The sequence below is a fragment of the Hyperolius riggenbachi genome, chromosome 10 (genome assembly GCF_040937935.1).
Source record: "Hyperolius riggenbachi isolate aHypRig1 chromosome 10, aHypRig1.pri, whole genome shotgun sequence".
Classification (NCBI taxonomy): domain Eukaryota; kingdom Metazoa; phylum Chordata; class Amphibia; order Anura; family Hyperoliidae; genus Hyperolius; species Hyperolius riggenbachi.
The window spans coordinates 8,892,106-8,908,709 of NC_090655.1; the positions used below are offsets into that span (position 1 = coordinate 8,892,106).

The window sequence follows — 16,604 nt, forward strand, 5'->3', positions numbered from 1 at the left end:
GATATAGGGCCGGTGGCGTCCAGGTCTGCAGGCCTGGCTCCGGTGGGCAGCGTGAGTGGAGTCGGAACTCAGACGTTTTCCGCCTCTCCACCCGATTGGCTGCGCGCCTCTCCTCTCCTGGATGGCTGCGCGCCTCTCCTCTCCTGAATGGCTGCGCGCCTCTCCTCCCCTGATTGGCTGCGCGCCTCTCCTCCCCTGATTGGCTGTGCGCCTCTCCTCCCCTGATTGGCTGTGCGCCTCTCCTCCCCTGATTGGCTGTGCGCCTCTCCTCCCCTGATTGGCTGTGCGCCTCTCCTCCCCTGATTGGCTGTGCGCCTCTCCTCCCCTGATTGGCCAGGCTCTCTCCTCCCCTCCCCTGATTGGCCAGGCTCTCTCCTCCAGCGGCCAGCAGCAGAAACTGCGATATACAGCTGCTGGCTGCTAAATTCAATGGGACGCGGCCAAGAGGCCGCGATCTACCGATTAGGCGGTCGCGATCTACCGGTAGATCGCGATCGACCTATTGGGCACCCCTGCCTTAGGGACTGAAATCTTTAAATATTTATGTCAAGAGGGTATAACACTGTTACTTTATAAACTATGGGCCTGTAATTAGGGATGGACACAAAACTGAAAAAAATGCACCTTTATTTGCAAATAAAATATTGGCGCCAAACATTGTGATAGGGACATAATTTAAACGGTGTAATAACCGGGACAAATGGGCAAATAAGTTACATGGATTTTAATTAGAGTAGCATGCATTATTTAAAAACTATAATGGCCGAAATCTGAAAAATCGAGATGCAAGGCGAGAGCGCTAACCACTACACCACCGTGGTTGTACATTTGATTTTAGATAAGCGCACCAGCATTGTGGACATCCATGATTATTTATATCAGCGCAGTGTTTTAAGCATTATACAGTAAACAGAACATGGCCATTACCTTCTCCTTGCCCGTATTTAGCGCTGTGTGCCCAGTTCATGGCCATCTCGTAGCCCAGCTGCCGGCAGACTACATTCGCAACCTCCAGGTTAAAGTCGTCGTCGCATACGGTTCCCCACTGACCGTTATACAGGACTTCCAGGCGTCCTTCGTTAGGAAGTCTGGAGGTTCCAGTCAGTCGTAGCTGGATCTGAGGTGCTCCGGCTCGAAGCTGCTGCTGGCATAGGTCTATCAGACATGAGAGGAATGCAATAAATAAACATACGCTACGCTGGCACACTTTCATGTCTTCGTTTCACAGAGGCGGGGTGGCGATTTCTTTAAATGTCACCTAAAAGACAAAACAAAAGACACAATTAAGGTTAAAACTATGTAAAACCTGAAGAACTCTAGTTTCTTGTATCTAAACGGCTGGCAACAAAAGTGAGTACATCCCATAAGTGAAGCATGTCAACATTCTGCCTAATTTTCTGCCCACATGTTCTCTCCCGGGGTCATGTGTTTCTTGGTCTTAGGTTTATAAGTTCTACATGGCCCGTCACGACAGAGAACTCTCTGAGGATCTTCAAAAAATTGTTACTCTACATAATGAAGCTTTTGACTATAAGAAGATTGTCAACAACCTGGAACTGAGCTGCAGCAGGGTGGTCAATCAGGAATTTTGCCCCAGGATTTTGGGGGGATAAATCCCTTGTTCTGCCGCGGGGATGCGGCGTACAACTGGCCAATAAAAAGAGGAAATTTTTATGGCTTCAGACTCTAATACAAGACAATGGTGGGTTACCTCTGATACAGTGAACAAATCAACTACAGGTAAAGTATAACTGCAGGGAATAATAATAATACTAAATAATAATTAATCTGTACAATAATTGGAGAGCTAATGGCGTTACAGAAAAATGACTCTTCTCTATTCAGCCATCACCAGATTACCGCCTGTCACTCTCTTGCGGTAGTCAGAGCTTTTGTGTGTCAGGATATACAAACTCCTCTGCAGGGTATATCAGATATCCCTGCGTGCAGCATTCTGGCCACTAGCCATGGAAATCCTTTGCCTGGGACAGAGCATGTCTGTGGGAAGGATATTAGTAATCGTTCAGAGTCTATCACATCTCTATAGAGCGGAGGGGTTTAGTCTGGGCCACACAGAAGAGCGCTATGTGTTTAGATCTGCCACTCGTAAGCAGAAAGTTCGGTAAATAAAGTCCAGCAATGATTCTGCATTATGCCGTAACCGGCAGCAGCGCGGCACAAGATGAATGCCGGCAGAGTGCGGCGGGCGGAGCCCCTGGGAAAAGCAGGGATGGTAATTAAGAACTAACGGATACGGTAATGATGGGATTTTCCTCTCGGAAGTGAATCTGTGATGAAGATAAAGCAATAACGGCTTCGGAAGGGTGAAAGCCCCCATTCTGCTCCCAGGGAACGCGTTATTCATTACCGGCCTCTGACAGCTCATCACAAATCCACTAACAGTAATTTATCTGCATGCTAAAATAACCAACACATCAAGTTATCACTGACCTTCCTATACAACGCGGTGACAGGCAAGGGCAGGCGGAGAGGGTGAGCTGGACTGTTCTCAGAAGAGGCCAATCCAGGGGCGTAGCTACAAATCTCAGGCCCTGTAGCAAAAACCCCCACACCCCCAAAAAATTACAACTTTGTCCCCCCAACTTTGTAAAACCTCGCCGCAAACCTCGCCCACGTTGAGGCGCAAGCCTCTGGGTCTCGGCGAAGCTCTGATGTCAGTGGAGTGCATGGTTCTCCTTCCTTATTGGCCAAGTGGCGGACGCGTCCTCAGTATGTGCTCCGCCGCTGTAAACACTAGCAGCATGCGTACCGGCGTGTCAGTTGACTTGCTGACACACCGCAGAATGATTGGTTGTTTTGGATTCCGTTACTTGTTCATTAGTTAGTCCTAGTATAAGAGAAAGGTGAGCGCCCTCAGTCATCGCCCGTGATAGCCTATGCTGGGCTTGTAGCTGAGATTGCACTAACAAGTGCCTTGTCTTGCTGCAGATTGTCTGTCTCTTGATCAAGCTTCTTGTAGATTTGATTACCTGTTGCTGACCCGGATTGTACCTGACTGGGTTTCTTATGATCACCTGGTATCGACCCGGCTTGTACCTGACCTCACATCTCTATTGGACTGCCTGTTGCCAACCTCGGATTGTTAAAAGGACCTTGCATGAACGCTGCCTACCCTGATCCCGGCCTGTCTGACCTTCCATCTCTATTGTGATTATACTTTCGTCTGGCTCAAAGGCCTCTGGTGACTATTCGATATTACTGTACCTGCATTGCCTTGCTGTGTTTGGTGAATGCTATTTGCTAGGTTGTATGCTACATCTACTTGCAGGGTTTTGTAGTTTGTGAGGCAGGAGTGTATGGAGGTGTTAGGGCTGGGTTATGGGTCAGTCATATGAGCATACAATCTGACCTATAGCAGGTAGCCAGACAAGCCTGACACAGGAAGTATGTCACTGCGAGAGGGGCGTACGGGGGTAGGCGCTATGCATATGAGCCTATCAGCACACTCTGCCAAAGGGTCATATCGCAGAGCAGGATTATCGACCAGGCAACCTAAGCAGGTGCCTGGGGCCTAGTGGGTGTCAAGGGGCCCACCTGCCACAATGACTTCTCTCCATTTCAGCTTACCAAAACGACCACAAGGGAGCCCAAATCTACTACTTTGCCTAGGGCCTGTTACATCTCAATCCATCTCTGATCATGTGATTGACATTTGTCGGGGGATCACACTGCAGAGGCACAGCTCATGTGTAATACTGGCCTGAACTCTTCCTATGCCCTCTTCTGTGAGTCTATAGAAGCCTAACCTTAACCGAACCCCCGCCAAAGCCTAACCCAACCCCCACCACCAATACCTTATCATAACTGACTTCCCCCGCCCATGTTTGACCCCAACCAAGCCCCCGCTGCAATCACCCCAATATCCGCACCACTGTCACCACTCAATGCTTGGGGGTTGAGCACCTAATTACACTATTTTTATTGGTCACAACATGCTGCACCCAACCCCTTGCCAATAGCCGCAGCGCCTTCACCGCTAAATACTCAGGTGCTAGACACAGACTTATGATCTAATAAAATTACCCCCTAGGCACCACTATAGCCACAATTAACATTAAGGTTTATGTGACACCCATTTTACCATACTGCAGGCGGTGCCAAAATTATCCACCTCACATGAAGACATCCAGTCAGTCCAACTCCTCTAGAAATAGGCCCAGAGGAACACACAGTGTCTCCTGTGCAGGAGCAGGAATGGGGAGGAGCTGAGCCTTCAAAGATTGATCGGGATAGGATAATGTAGAGAAAAGAGGAGGTCCTTACCATACCCTGGAAGACGGCTTGTTTTCCACCCACCCCTTGAATGTTATATTTGGTTTGCTTGTTTTGTTCTGTTCTTTCTTTCAGGTGGACTTTGTTCAAGGTATTGTCATTGCTGCCTGGCGGGTTGAGGGTCCTCGGAGGCCCCTAACGGTAAGTTCAGTGTGGTGTTGATACGCCTCGGTGTGTTTTTCCTCAGGTTTGAATCCACCTTCTTCAAGTTGAGGACTGTTTTGGTGGTTTAACTGTACAGTTGTCCCCGAGACGGTGCCCACAGCTGGGGGCCGCTGGCTGTGCAGGTCAGGTGACCTCTGGTGTGATGTTGTATATAATATAACAGACATTTTTGTTTAACTCTTATCTGTGGTAATTCCATTTTCTGTATGACTGTCAGTGTAAATTACATTTGCATTCCATTTCTTTTAAAAACTACAGGCTACTATGATGAAGGAAGCTGCTAATTTGATTTTCTGTAGGTCAGTGTAAATTACATTTGCATTCCATTTCCTCTGGAAACTACAGCCTACTAGGATGAAGGAAGCTGCTAATTAGCAGCCATTTGTCAGGCACAATCTGATGTGGGTGCATTGCTTTGAAGTCTGTATACAGCCACCTGTTGTCCCAATATACAATTGGACTGAGTCTGGAAGGTTCAAAGCGGAACAGAACGCCTTTGGAATTTGCATATCACAGCAGGCAAGGATTTTACAGAGGTCTCTGGGAATGGTGATGTCCCAATCTGGGGAAATTGGATTATTTCTGGATCTGAACACTGAGTGGCCTCGAGCTACAAATCTTCCTATAAAAGCAGCATGGAAAAGTCAGAACTCGTCTTCTCCGGAAGGTAGCACTAAGCTAGAGAGGTCCCTGATCCGATCAGAACTCGTGTCCTTCCACGACCAAGTTGGACCTTTGCGCCGGTAAAAGTTCAATTTCTGTTTTGATTCCCATTTTTATTTTGCAGACTGTCTTGTTGTGTGCCGTTGTAGTTTTTACTGCGTTTTTTGTAAATATTTTGTATATATTCCTTTCTGCGCTGTTCCACTTTTTTTTGGGAATATTAAATCTTTATTTAATAAGTTGGTCTTCTGATGTACTAAGCAGAGCTCGCATTCCTTGAGAGAGACTGCGGTGTAATTTGTGTTACAAGTTCAGTGTCTAATTGGATGCTCAGTTGGTACACCGCTACAGTGTGAGAGTGTGTGTGTGTGTGTGTGTGTGTGTGTGTGTGTGTGTGTGTGTGTGTGTGTGTGTGTGTGGCGTTCCCGTATTTTGGCCTAAGCGCAAACCTGACGCAAATACGAAAACGCTGGACTGAGTGCAAGCCACTCGACAGCAAAGTGGGAATTGTCGAAGTGTCTAGCATCAGCTAGTGGTGGCAGAGTGAAGTGTTGTTGAGGGGTGCCAGCCTTGTGTTAGCTTGAATAAGGCTGCTTCCCCTCTCAATCTGGTCGAAACGAGAAAACCCCCAGTCGGGAACTGTCTCTGCAGGCTTGCCGTGGGGCCGGTTCCTGACATCTGGTGTCCCTCCTCTTCTGGGTTTTACTGTATTTGAGTCTGTTGTTGACTCTAGTGTTTGTTTATTAATATTTATTATTAATATAGCGGGCTGCTTTGGCCCATTTAAATCCAACCTCAGCAGCCCGTGTGTTATTTCAGTAGGATGAGGGGGTTTGTGTTTTTGGGTTGTTAGTGTGGTCGGTAGTGGCATAGCAATAAGGGTTGCAGAGGTCTCGACCGCACCAGGGCCCTTGGGCCAGTGAGGCCCCATAGGGCCCTCCCTCAACTGCAGTATTAGCTCTTTATTTATCCTGTGCTGGTAATAATCACGTCTTTAAATGCTTCAGATAGTAGTTACCTTTCACAAACTGTTCCCATTCTTGCACCTCTGACACCGTAAATGTCCTTGCCAGTAGGGCTGATCGGAACCAGCAAATTCCGTTCCGCCGGAAATCACAGATTCAGTCAGTGTTAAATTCCGTCGCTATGAAAATTCCGCCGGATTTGTACGAAATTCCGCGGAATTCCGGATTCTGTCGGAAAAATTGAAAAAAAATCGCTAAAGTAGCCTTATTTCTCCTATATGGTAGCCCATAGTCCCTCTTAACTGTTCACTTACCTCTCCGCCCCTCCTCCCTCCTCTCCTCTCTCTCCTCCTCCTCCTTCCTCCTCCCTCAGGGGAGGAGGGTCTCATCTTCCAGGGAATTGTTGTATTTCAAAAGCCAGCTTACATACCATGGCTGGGAATTGAACCCAGGTCTCAGTGTTTGGTAGGTAACTGACATAACCGCTATACCACCAACAACACTACATGCTGAAGCCAGCCTAGCATGTACCATTATGATCAATCCAAGAGAAAAAGTAGCGTGCTTAAGGATTTGTAGCATGTCAAAAGCCAACTCACAATGGCTGGGAATTGAACCCAGACTGGGCTGGGAATTGAACCCAGGTCTCAGTATGTGGTAGGTAACTGACTTAACCGCTATAATACCACCAACAACACTACATGCTGAAGCCAGCCTAGCATGTACCATTATAATCAATCCAAGAGAAAAATTAGTTTGCTTAAGGATTTGTAGCCAGGTATGGCCTTGCCTTTTGTGTTTAACAGTTGTCCGAAGAGAACCCCAGATAGCCAGGTAGATTCATCTCTTTCTCTCTCTAGTAGGGATGGTCACTGCTTTCCTCGGAATTGTATTTTCCGGAATTTTTAGGCAGAAATTGGTCATTCCGTTCCGTTTGGCCGGAACAGAATTGCTTTTTCAATCTGGCGGAATTCCGAAAATGCCTGTGAAATTCTGCCGGCATCCGTTGATGGTTTTACGCTGAAAATTCAGTTCAATGGCATCAAGTCCTAGAGAGAGAGAAAGAGCTCATTTTTCTTTTGGGTATATCACAATGGTATATGCTAGGCTGGCTTCAGCATGTAGTGTTGTTGGTGGTATAGCGGTTAAGTCAGTTACCTACCACACACTGAGGCCTGGGTTCAATTCCCAGCCATGGTGTGAGTGAGTGAGTGAGTGAGTGAGTGAGTGAGTGAGTGAGTGAGAGAGAGATATTTTAATTCCGTAAAGTTCCGCGGAAATAAAAAAATTTCAGCGGACTTCCGTTTTAGAGGGTTAGCAATTCCATTCCGACCGCCGGAATCGGAATTGACCTAATTCCGTCCGGAATCACGGAATTAAGAATTACGCGGAATCCAGCAAGCATCCCTACTTGGCAGATATCAATTGTTATGTATACAGTGCTTGGGGGCCCCAATGTAAAACTTGAACTGGGGCCCATTGCTCCTTAGCTACGTCACTGGTGATTGGGTTCATATGCCCCAGGATAAGGGACTTAGCAATAACCCATCAAGCAATTTACCATCTGTTTGATTACATAGTATTAATTCCATCCAGTTTAACCGATCTGTATTTCTGAAGGGTCTGAAGACCAGCTGAGAGATATAACATAGAAAGTCTGCAGACCAGGAGCTCAGAGATGTTTTCCTTGCAGGGAAGGTCAGAAGAAGGGCACCACCATGGAGAGGAGATGAATGAGTGGTGGGCTTCTATCTGAGATGTCAACAATACATTGTGATGAGAAGCGGTTTCAGACGCTCATTCAGTGAACAGAAAAGAAAACAAGTAGAACACAAAGAAGGCAAAGAGAATGGAGAGGAGAGCAGAAAGGACAACACATTTCTGGAGTTCTGTAATAACAAATCACCCCTCAGGGGGAACTAAAAGAAGTACGAGGCATCTGGATGTCTGAACGGTGAGAAGCCTCATTCATGGTGAAGGTGAGAAACCTCATTCAGGATTTTACAGCCAAAGTGGACTGGAGATTACATTGGCCAGCAGATTTACAGCTGAACCTCAGGCCCATCGGAAATCCCAGAAATAAGAAACAGCACTTTACTTTATCAAGCAGCAAGCCTTCTAACTAGTTTATTGATCAAAGAAATATAATGGGGGAGTTTTATCAACGCATTACCGACAGTTTTTCCTTCTTAATCTGTTGTAACCAGCAGGGAGAACAGTTCTGCATGATAATAAGAAACTTCTTAAATCCTAGGTAATAGTGGCAATTTAGCATGAATTTCTAGAGCTGCACTACAGTTAAGAGAAGTGCAAATCCATCCCTAAACTGCTGCAGATTAAGAAGTGCTTGATAGCAGTTCTACAGATGTAGAACTGCAGGCTAGACATGATTACAGAGTGCTCCTCCCCTCTGCTGAATTCCTCCTCAGAGCCTGCTGCAACATAAGAGAAAAGTAATTTATGGCCCATTTTACTGTGGAAAAAACATACTCATTTGTCTATGTTTGAACATATTTTAAATGTTACAATTTTTTCGCCATAGTGCCCCTTTAATCAAAATCATGTGACCAGTAGCGGATTCCTTTATGATTGACCTAAATTTTCTATCCTGCACAATTGAGTAAATTAGTCGATATGACCAGATAGCGTCCAATTGCCCTTGAACACGCAAAGTTATAATTGATTTTCCTCCAATCTAATAAAATGATTGAATCAAATATTCAATCACATAAGAAAACAGAGTAATGTATGAGCATATTTTCCAAAACTGTTTGCAATTCAATATAATAATAATAATAATAATAATAATAATAATAGTAATATGTCCAGCTTTTCTAAGTCGGTGTAAAGAGCTTCTGTGGAAATGTCTGGATGAGAACTGGGCACAGCTAGACTTCTGTTGTGTGTTATAATTCCCTCCCTCAGCCTGCTGTGTCACTCCACTTGTGTGGGGGTGCATCTCGCTGAGTCAGAGGAAGTGAGCACAAACTCGGCTTTCTTCACAAGGGGGAATGTGTTCATATAATCAGACACAAGCAAATAGGAGAGCTGCTGTAGTGCATTCCACTGACCCCGCTCATGCACAAGCTATGTGACAAGTAATTGGGGTCAGACACAGCAGCACTAGCCTCATGTACAGCATTTTCCAGAAAAACAATTACATTTCATTAACGTTATTCATTTCAGTCTGGCCTAGAAAAACCTTTTCCAGAGATAGCACCTTATAATGTACAGTCGCTCATTTACTGACTCTGCTCTTCCGTGCGCACTGCCGTTTCACGGATCATGCTGCATGTTGCAGTCACAGCACCTGGACAGGGATTGGATGACAGTCACCGTGGTCTCCAATCACGTGGGCCCAGGGTGGTGATGTAGTGGAAAGTTTGTTACACAAATCGAAAGCGGCTGATAGAAAAAAAAAAGTTACATTGGTCAGATTTTTATTTTTGAACTTCTTGCCGACCACTCAACGCCAATTAGCATAAAGTCCTGGGGGCGGAGATTGCAGGGGATCGGGTGCACCGATGCGCGCAGATCCCTGCTTGAATGACGGAGCTCAGCTCTGTCATCAGTCTCCCAGCGGCGAGACTGTTAGACGGCAAAACCGCTGTCTATTTACATTGTACACCGATGCGATCTATGGCAGCGCTGTACTGGGGACACTCCACTCCATGCCGCTTGGTGCGAATGGCTTTCAATGGGGTTTGCAGGAGATTGCGTGCGCCAATGTGAGTGCATCTCTGCTTGGTGGGCGCCATCTATGCAGGGCTGTATTTAGGTTTTGGGCTCCCCTAGGCACTTCAAACTTATGGCGCCCCCCCGGTAGGTGGATGTTGGCGGCGCGCGAAAAATGGGCGTGTCCACATAATGCAGTGGGCGTGTCCGTAACATACAGTGGGTGTGGCCAATTAAAATTTCCTAGCAAGAGTGCAGCCCAAAGTCGGTGGGGCCGTGTTTTCTCCCCGGGTATGAGTAAAGTGACCCTAAAAAAAGCAAGTAGGAAAAAAAACAAAAAAACAACTCCACACATTAGCCAGTGTTCTCTCGCACAAAATAGTGGTAGGCATTAGATTGTGAGCTCCCCTGAGAAAAGTCAGTAACATGACTGTTCTCTGCAAAGTGCTGCAGAAGATGCCAGTGCTATATAAATACATAATAATATGGTAGGACATTAGACTATGGTAGGATTAGATTGTAAGCTCCTCAGAGGATAGTCAGTGACATGACTATGTACTCTGTGAAGTACTGCTGAAGATGGCAGTACAATATAGTACAGTGGTATGGCAGCATGGTGGCGTAGTGGTTAGCGCTCTCGCATTGCAGCGCTGGATTCCCGGTTCGAATCCCAGCCAGGGCACTATCTGCAAGGAGTTTGTATGTTCTCCCTGTGTCTGTGTGGGTTTCCTTTAGACACTCTGGTTTCCTTCCACATCCCAATAGCATACGATACAGATAAGTTAATTGGCTTCCCCCTATAAATTGGCCCTAGACTACGATACATACATACACATATGACTATGGTAGGGATTAGATTGTGAGCCCCTCTCTGGGACAGTTAGTGACAAGACAATACATACTCTGTACAGCGCTGCGTAATATGTTGGCGCTATATAAATAATAAGTATAAGTACAGTATAAAGTAGCCAGGTCTATAGGTATCCCCAATGCAAACATACTATAGGTGTTCCCAGTATAGATAGCCAGGTCTATAGGTATCCCCAGTTTAGGTAGTAGTCAGGGGCGTAACTAGAAATCACTGGGTCCCCTTGCAAAAAAATTAGATGGGGCCCCCCATAGGTGCCAAATAATCATAATGGGGCAGCGTTCCACCATAAAATAATCGTAATGCAGCAATTTTCACCAGAAAATAATCACAACGTTGGCAGCATTTCAGCAGAGAATAATCGCATTGTAGGCAACATTTCACCAGAAAATAATCGCAATGAGTGCAACATTTCAGCAGAGAATAATCGCAATGAATGCAATATTTCAGCAGAGAATAATCTCAATGTGGGCAGCACAACACCAGAAGATAATCGTACAGTGGGCATCATTTAAGCAGAGAAGATAGAGCGGAGCAGGCACACACAGCAGCGTGAAGGCAGGGAGAGGTGGTGATCCGTGGAGATTGATGCGATTGCAGACAGAGCTACAGAGCTGAGCTCTGCCTCCCCGGGCAGCAATATCCACATCCTAGAAAGTCGCGGATTTTTGCCCCGGTAGTTGGGGTGATCAAGGACTCGTTTTGATGCAGGATAGCGGTGTTTCAGTTATGCCATTAATGCTGAAGAGGACTGCCTAAAAAAAAGATGTAATTTTGTAGGCTTCAGACTCTCTTTAAAGGACTTCCGAGGCCAAGTGTAAAAAAATGTGAACTACCTGCATCACATGTGTAGGCACGGAGGATGCCATCCGCCGGGTCCCCGCCGCTCAATAGCCCCCCGGGCCGGCTCCCGACCGCTCGGCCCGGGCTCTCCTGCCTCCACTAACATGGCCGCATGAGCTGGGCGTGGCTGCGCAGTCCACATAGCCGCGAGTGCGGCTGCGTAGCTCTAGGGCCAACCCCCCGATCCAGGCTACAGGAAAAAGCCTGCGCAGCCGTGGCCATGTTAGTGGAGGCAGGAGAGCACGACCCAGGCCATGCGGGCAGGAGCCGGCCCTGGGGGCTATTGAGCGGCGTGGGCCCAGCGGAGCGGAACGGCACGGAGGGCGCGGACGGCGTCCACCGTGCCTACACATGTGATGCAAGTATTTCACTTTTTTTTTTACACTTGGCCCCGGAAGTCCTTTAAAGGGAAGGTTCAGGGACTATGAAAAAAAAAATAAAAATCCTTATCCACTTACCTGCGGCTTCCTTCAGCCCATGGCAGGCAGGAGGTGCCCTCGGCGCCGCTCCGCAGGCTCCCGGTGGTCTCCGGTGGCCGACCCGACCTGGCCAGGTCGGGCCTCTTCTGCGCTCCATTGTGCGTTCCACGCTGGCGCGCTGACATCATTGGACATCCTCCGTGGGCTGTACTGCGCAGGCCCACTGAGCCTGCGCAGTACAGCCCGGAGGACATCCGATGACGTCAGCGTGGAACGCACAATGGAGCGCAGAAGAGGCACGACCTGGCCGCCGGTATGAACATTGCACAGTGCTGCGATCTACAGCAGCGCTGTGCTGGGGGCAGCCGTGTGACACGGCTCACCTGCTTCATCGGCTCCAGCAGCGATCAGAGATCTCCCCCTCGCTGCTCCCCTAGTGCTGGCTTCTGCTGATGATGCGATAAGCAGAAGCCGGCACTAGGGGAACGGCGAGGGAGAGGAGAGGTCTCTAGTAGCCGCTGGAGCTGATGTAGCAGGTGAGCTGACGCCGTGCTGCCGCTGCTTATAACTAATACACAGGAAGCGGAGAAGACATGGGGAACAATGCAGGGAGTACCCATCGCGGCGGGTCTGCGGTTCATATCAGCAGCCATTCGTAAGTCGGGGTCTCCCTGTATTCAGCATGTAAGATGCAGGGACCTTTTCTCCCCTTTTTGGGGGAGAAAAAGTATGTCTTATATGCCGAAAAATACAGTACTTCTAAAAAACAAGTGGATCTGTACAGCACATGTGAGAGTCCGGGCTCCCCATGAGCAGTATGGATGTACCAGGCTTCGGAAGCACGAACGTTCAATGGGGGATAGTGGTGGAATGAGGCCACAGAGAGAGGAATGGAGAGGATTCTATGGGATCCAGAGCCTTCCCTCAACATAAGGGAGTATCTGACTCTTTAAAGCAACAGGTTCACTTTATCTGCTTGCCGACCGCTCAACACTAATTGGCATCAAGTCTTGGGGCGGGGTTTTGCAGGAGATTGCGCCGGCACGCGCAACTCTGCTTGAATGACGTAGCTCCGCTCCGCCATCAACCTCCCAGAGGCGATCGCCGTCTATTTACTGTGTACAGCGCTGCGGTCTAAGGCAGCCCCAGGGAGGCACAGGAGCGATCGGCTGTCATAGGCTGATGGGGGGAGGGAGGGACTGAAATAAAAATAATAAAAAAAAGGGTAACTTTATTAAAAAAAAGGGTAACTTTATATAAAAAAAAAATTGGTGGGCAGAAAAGGAAGGGGGAGGGGGGAGGGGGGTCTGGGGTGAAATCACTTCTGTGCTGAGTCGTACAGCCCTGCAGCGAACAGCCTGGTCACTACGCAGGTGTAAGCCTACGATCCTCAAGTGGTTAAGGTGGCCTACGCATGATACAAGTTTTTTTTTATTTTCAATTCAATAATTTTGATCAATTATTCTGATTGATTGAAACAATTGAAAAAATCTGACCAATGTAACACAAAAACACTCCCACACACGTTTAATTTTTTCCTTATTATGTAAAAAATTGCTTTGGTATATAAATCAAGAAATTGATACTCTACCCTACAATATGCAATTTTCATAAAAATTGATCAGAAAAAGAGCAGCCAAAACCATCAGTATATCAATAAAAATTGTTCAACTGTAAAAGGAAAAAAAAAAAAAAAAAAAATATATTTTTTTTTATAACTGATCATTTTTATGCAATTGCCATAATATCAAATCTGTGGCCACCTTAGCTGTAGCACATTTATAAATTCACTTATTCTCTAAGTTTTTGAAAAAGGCCAATATTCCAAACAAACCTAAACAGGCAAACATGAGTAGCATGGAACCCCTACCTGGTCTGTCTTTTATGAGTTGTGCCAGTTGGAGCTGAGATCACCCGCTGAGATAAGACTGCAGGTAGCACCTGATGGATTAGGCCTATTAGTCTTGGCGTATCCAACAATTCCAGTTGCTGACATGAGCTGTAAAGACCAGCGAATAGCACCCAACAGCTCCGACTGGACGAGGACTGGGCAGAAGTCTTGTACACATTGGATGGACTCAGGCCCTGTAAGGGTGAAACATATAGCAATGAACATAGACCTACAACACCGTAAATAATAAACTGCAAATTAATTTAAAGTAAGTCTGCCATGCAACAAAACAATATCCCAAACTTCTACAGAGGACATACGTCGAGCACAACTAGACTGGATTTTACTTCCAACCAATTTTGTTTGATAGCATGGGCACCCCAACAGGCACACTGAGCCCAACTTAAAGCGGTCCTCTGGGTTTAAAGGGTAGGGTTACCTTTGTTTGTTCAGAAGGTTTTTCTGTTCAAGTCTATTAGAATGAGCCAAAAAACCACCCATGAAAAACCAGCGGGTAGGGCATACATGTCAAACTCTGGAAGAGGAAATTTGGCCCTCAAGGGGTTTCCCCACTTTGCATTATATTTGGCCCACTCTACACCAGAGGAAGCTATATAGGAGTTGAAGCCCTAGAACACCAAGGAAGCTGTATGGGGGAGGTAGGGGTAAGTACTAAACACTAGTGAACTGTATAGGGGAGGGTGGGGGTCTACTCTAGACACCAGGGAATTGTATAGGGAAGAAAGACCACTAGACACCAGGGAACTGTATAGTGAAGGATGACCACTAGACACCAGGGAACTGTATGGTGAGGGAGGACCACTAGACATCAAGGAACTGTACAGGGTTTGGAAGGGGGGGGGGGGGGCATCAGACACCTGGGAGCTTTATAAAGGAGGAAGGTGGCCAGTAGGCATTGAGGTTGGCCTGCAACATGGTCCCAGTGTACAATTTTGGGCCACTTTGTATTTGAGTTGGATACCCTTGGGTTAGGGTAATAAGGACTACCAATGTATGGCATCATCAAAGTTCGTGTATGGAGTAACACATATGGTGACAGGTGGCCAGTTCTCAGCAAAGAAGCCACCAGGACATTATTGGCCAATCCATGAAATTTGCTTACCCCCTCAGATTTGTGAGTTGTGAGAGGAAACCAGGATGTCCAGAAGAAGAAACTTTAGAGAGAACCTAGAAGGTGCTGACGGAGAGTCTGTGGTAGGATTAGAAACATACACCTTAAAGTGGATCAGAGATGAACGTCAGCTGGCTAAATATAAAGTAGAATTTCCCAAATATCTTTCCTGATGAGACAGATGTTAAAGGGAAGCTTAAAGGGACACTAAGTCAAACAAAAAAAATCATTTTTTTTGTTTGACTTAAGTGTCCCTTTAAGGTGGATCGGCGATAAACTTTTGCATAATTGTATTCCTTTCATCTAGTTTACCGGTATATGGCATTCCTCAAGCCAAATACTTTTTTTGTTTTGTTTTAATACAAGCCTTGCCTGATACACACATCCAATTCTTATTAGCCAATCACCAGCTAATTTTAACCCTTCACATAATATGGAGGGCTTACCTACACAATCTAGTATTCAAAATCTGTTGGCTCCCATACTACATGGATGTGGTAAAATTTGCCAATCCTAATTGGAAATTGTACAAGGCCTAAAGGCCACATACACATCAGACTATAGTCTTTGGAAAATGAAAGATCACAGACCAATCTTACCCCCTTCCATGTAGTATGAGAGCCATACCTACACAGTCTATTCTATGGAGCTGCACTCCCCATCAGACAGAGATCTTACCCCCTTCCATGTAGTATGAGAGCCACACCTACACAGTCTATTCTATGGCGCTGCACTCCCCATCAGACAGAAATCTTACCCCCTTCCATGTAGTATGAGAGCCACACCTACACAGTCTATTCTATGGAGCTGCACTCCCCATCAGACAGAAATCTTACCCCCTTCCATGTAGTATGAGAGCCATACCTACACAGTCTATTCTATGGAGCTGCACTCCCCATCAGACAGAAATCTTACCCCCTTCCATGTAGTATGAGAGCCACACCTACACAGTCTATTCTATGGAGCTGCACTCCCCATCAGACAGAGATCTTACCCCCTTCCATGTAGTATGAGAGCCATACCTACACAGTCTATTCTATGGAGCTGCACTCCCCATCAGACAGAAATCTTACCCCCTTCCATGTAGTATGAGAGCCACACCTACACAGTCTATTCTATGGAGCTGCACTCCCCATCAGACAGAAATCTTACCCCCTTCCATGTAGTATGAGAGCCACACCTACACAGTCTATTCTATGGAGCTGCACTCCCCATCAGACAGAAATCTTACCCCCTTCCATGTAGTATGAGAGCCACACCTACACAGTCTATTCTATGGAGCTGCACTCCCCATCAGACAGAAATCTTACCCCCTTCCATGTAGTATGAGAGCCACACCTACACAGTCTATTCTATGGAGCTGCACTCCCCATCAGACTAGGGTTGCCAGGTCGGCTGATGGAGAAAACCGGACAGGTGGTGGAGTTAGGGGCGGAGTCAGAAGCGCACTTTTATATAGAGTGGGGCTAAGCAATGGGCTTTTTAAAAAATGTTTTTTACAGTATTTATATCGCACTGACATCTTCTGCAGCACATTACAGAGTACATAGCCATGTCACTAACTGTCCTCACCAGTACATGCACATAAGAGACCACTTTTTACAAGTAAATGCACATAATAAGAGACCGCTTTTCACCAGTAAATGCACAAGCATTACACGTAGCATCGTCGGGAAGCGCGGGCTCGGGG

The 16,604-nt window shown here is 46.7% G+C and overlaps 1 protein-coding gene across 2 annotated transcripts in view; it reads right to left on the bottom strand.

The window, feature by feature from the left end:
* The window catches only part of LOXL4 (lysyl oxidase like 4), a 277,261-nt gene that overhangs the window by 200,872 nt on the left and 59,785 nt on the right, over nt 1–16,604 (bottom strand). For both annotated transcript variants that reach the window (XM_068257598.1, XM_068257599.1), the window contains 2 exons: nt 13,762–13,976; nt 928–1,258 (listed from right to left, as the gene is read on the bottom strand). In XM_068257598.1, the coding sequence (XP_068113699.1) occupies nt 928–1,213 (286 nt within the window). In that variant the 5' untranslated portion in view covers nt 1,214–1,258; nt 13,762–13,976. The remainder of the gene's footprint in view (nt 1–927; nt 1,259–13,761; nt 13,977–16,604) is intronic.